The sequence below is a fragment of the Corapipo altera genome, unplaced genomic scaffold (genome assembly GCF_003945725.1).
Source record: "Corapipo altera isolate COAL_440 unplaced genomic scaffold, ASM394572v1 44, whole genome shotgun sequence".
Lineage (NCBI taxonomy): Eukaryota > Metazoa > Chordata > Aves > Passeriformes > Pipridae > Corapipo > Corapipo altera.
The window spans coordinates 4,574,098-4,576,915 of record NW_020884880.1 but is presented as its reverse complement, the minus strand read 5'-3'; the positions used below and the strand labels follow the sequence as shown (position 1 = coordinate 4,576,915).

At 66.7% G+C, this 2,818-nt stretch overlaps 1 protein-coding gene across 3 annotated transcripts in view; it reads right to left on the bottom strand.

The window, feature by feature from the left end:
* The window catches only part of NXPH1 (neurexophilin 1), a 133,893-nt gene extending 131,484 nt beyond the window's left edge, over positions 1-2,409 (bottom strand). The window contains exons 1-2 of one of the 3 annotated variants that reach the window (XM_027639436.1): positions 1,757-2,409; positions 897-1,058 (exon numbers count right to left, since the gene is read on the bottom strand). In XM_027639436.1, the coding sequence (XP_027495237.1) occupies positions 897-950 (54 nt within the window). In that variant the 5' untranslated portion in view covers positions 951-1,058; positions 1,757-2,409. Of the gene's footprint in view, positions 1-896; positions 1,059-1,573; positions 1,651-1,756 lie in introns of those variants that run through there. The other 2 variants (XM_027639437.1, XM_027639438.1) reach the window with 2 other exon arrangements.
* Positions 2,410-2,818: the final 409 nt, after the last annotated feature.

Below are 2,818 nucleotides of genomic sequence, written 5' to 3'. Positions count from 1 at the left end.
GCGCCAGTGCAGGGAGCGGCGGGGCGGCAGCGCCCGGCGGCCGCGGGGACGGGACCGCAGGCGCAGCCGGAGCAGGAGCCGGAGCAGGGCCGCCGCCGTCGCCTCCCCCAGCACAGCCCCCGGCTGGGATGCTTCTCTCGGCAGCGCTCCTGAAAAAAGGTCTTTTCCCTCCCCCGTCGCGCGGGGACGAGCTGCCGCCAAGCGTTTGCCTGCTTAACGCGTCGCAGGCGAGAGAGGACGCGGGCTGCAAAGGAGCAGCCTGCCTGGTTTTTGTTCCTTGCGGTCGCAGAGGGAATAAAGTGTGTGTGTCTGTGTGTGTGTGAAAGGAGATAACGCCACTGTTTACTCGTGTTCCCCCGGTAATCTTAAAGGAGATTTGCTACGAAAGTCAATGACACTTCACGCGTAAAACACTCTCTGTGCTCGCCGCCGAATGCCCTCCTGCCTGTGCCGCGCCGCCCGTAGTGGCACACCGGGAGGATTCCCTTCCAGAGGGGCTCCCACCCTCAGGAAGGAGCAGAGGGCAAGAAGTTGCTTCCATCCCACAGCCTGTCCAGGAGCCCCTGCGGCGGGACTCCGGTGCCCACGCAGATGCCGAAGGACCCGGCCAGAGATGTGGCACCCGGGGGCGCGGCCCGGGACTCCCCGACCCTGTTCTAGCCCCCCAAGGAGAAGTTACGGGTCTACCCCGCAACCTCCCCGTGTCCTGCCGAGATTTCCTGGCCGAACCCCGTGCCTCCCCGCCCCCGGCCCGGCCCGACCCCGGGACGGCGGGGCAGGGCTTGCTACGGGGCACAAGTAGTTGCCGTGAGTTTGTTCGTTCTCCGCCAGGCTGGTGTCCTCCCCCCGCCGAGCTCCCCACTCCCTGGCCCGTACGAGAGGCCGGGGGCACTCACCAGGTAGAGGGTGGGCTGCAGCAGAAGGACCGCGTACCAGTACACAACCTGCATCCTCGCCGCTCAAACTTCCCCCGCGCTGCCTTTGCTGCCTCTTTGTTCCTTCCAGAACATAGATCCACCTGACATCCACTTTACAGAACAAGCAGAGCTCTCACCAGCCTAGACAAAAATGAAATTATAGACCCCATGACCACAAGACAAGGTTAGGCTTGAGACAAGGGGCGAAGAGAGGTGTGCAGGGAACGGGGTGGCGGGGGGGTGGGAGAGAAGGAGGAGATGGGGGGTGTGAATGGGGGTGGGGGAAACCAAAAAATGATTAAAATCGAGTTAATCCAGCGTCAGAGCAAAGTGATCGCACGGTCCGAGGTGGCGGCAGATCGCCTGTAGGCAGCACTCCCCAGTGCTCAGTCCTTTTACTGGGTAGGAGAGCCCCGTGGTGTCGGCTGGGATGGCCCAGGGGTGCCAGTGCCAGCCCTGCCCGCCTGCCTGTGCTCTCGGTGGGCATAGGGCGGCAGCCACCCGCCACTTGGCCACGGAGCCCCGGCAGCGCGCTGGAGAGCAGAGCGGGGAGAAGGGGACCGTAGTCGCTGGAATCGGGGCTCCGGATGCTCCTGGGCGCTTAAAGCCAAGGCAGAGAGCTTTGCCTTCGGTACGCTGGAGCAGGCTTTGCGTACCCCCACAAGTATCCATCTCCCTCTGCCTCTCCCAAAGGCGAGCCGTGCCTTGCCCCGGGCCGGGACCGCGCCCGGGGGCGCCCCGACGGGCGAGGACCCCCATCCCCGGCCCCAGCCCTCCTCCGCCCCCGCGGCCCGCGGACAGCTCCGGCGCCGCGGGGGGGCCGCAGCGGGGATACGTACGGCGTGGGGGATCCGACGGCGGCCGGGGCTCCGCGGGGCGCTCCATGGGCAAGCCTAGAGGGGCTGAGTGCCGCGGTGCAGCCCACCGCCCCTGCGCATCTCCTCGCCGCGCTCCGCGCCGAGGTGTCCCGCGGCCGCTGTGCATCCAGCGCAGGCACTGTCAGGGCGGCGGGGCGGCTGGAAGGCTCTCCCCCCCTCTCCTCCCCTTCTCCGCACACGGCCGCGCTCCGGCTCCGCCGAGCAGGACACTTACGGGAGGAGGGAGCTGCCCGGACTGCCCGCTCGCCTTCGGCGGGGGGCGAGGGCAGGAGCGGAGGCACCGGCGCTCCGGGGCGTCCAGGGCGATTTCTCTCTATTAAAAATGACTTATTGGCGAGAGAGCGGCGAGCGCCCACTATTTAACTTCAGATAAAATCTGTCTGCAAAGACCTTGGCCGATCATCGTAAAATAAAGCGCTGGAGCCGAGCACTGTCCGAGCCTCACTGCTTGGGGAGAGAGAGCGAGGAGTGGAGGGGGGAGGAGGGGGGGGGTTGCTTGGCGAGGGGGAAGGGAGGAGGGAGGAAGGGGAGTTTAGCGGCGTCCCATCCTCTCCGCTGAACGGGGTGATGAATTAGAGCCCTCCCCGGGCGGCGCGAGCTGCCTTGCGCTGTCTGCCCTGCCCGCCCTGCCCGCGCTGCTGCCTGCCTTGTGTCCTGCCCTATCCCTGCTGCCTGCCCTGTCCCCGCTGACTTGCCTGTCCCTGCTGCCTGCTCTGTCCGTCCTGCTGCCTGACTCTGCCGGGGTGCGGGCGCTGCCCTTCCTACCCGCTCTGCTGCCCGCGCTGCTGCATGGGCACAGCCCCTTTCCTTCTCTGCCTGCCCGCGGGAGCCGGCTGTCTGCCTGGAAGGAGCATGGGAGAGCACCTTCTCCCTCTTTCTTCCCCTTCATTGTAGTTTTTCCACCTCCCTCAGGGGTGTCCCGTGCACCCACAGTGCTGCTTCGCCCGCGAAGGCAGCGGGCGGCCGCCAGCCGGGTACAGAGGCGGCGGGATCGCGGATGCGGGAGACAAGTTCCAGAAGGAA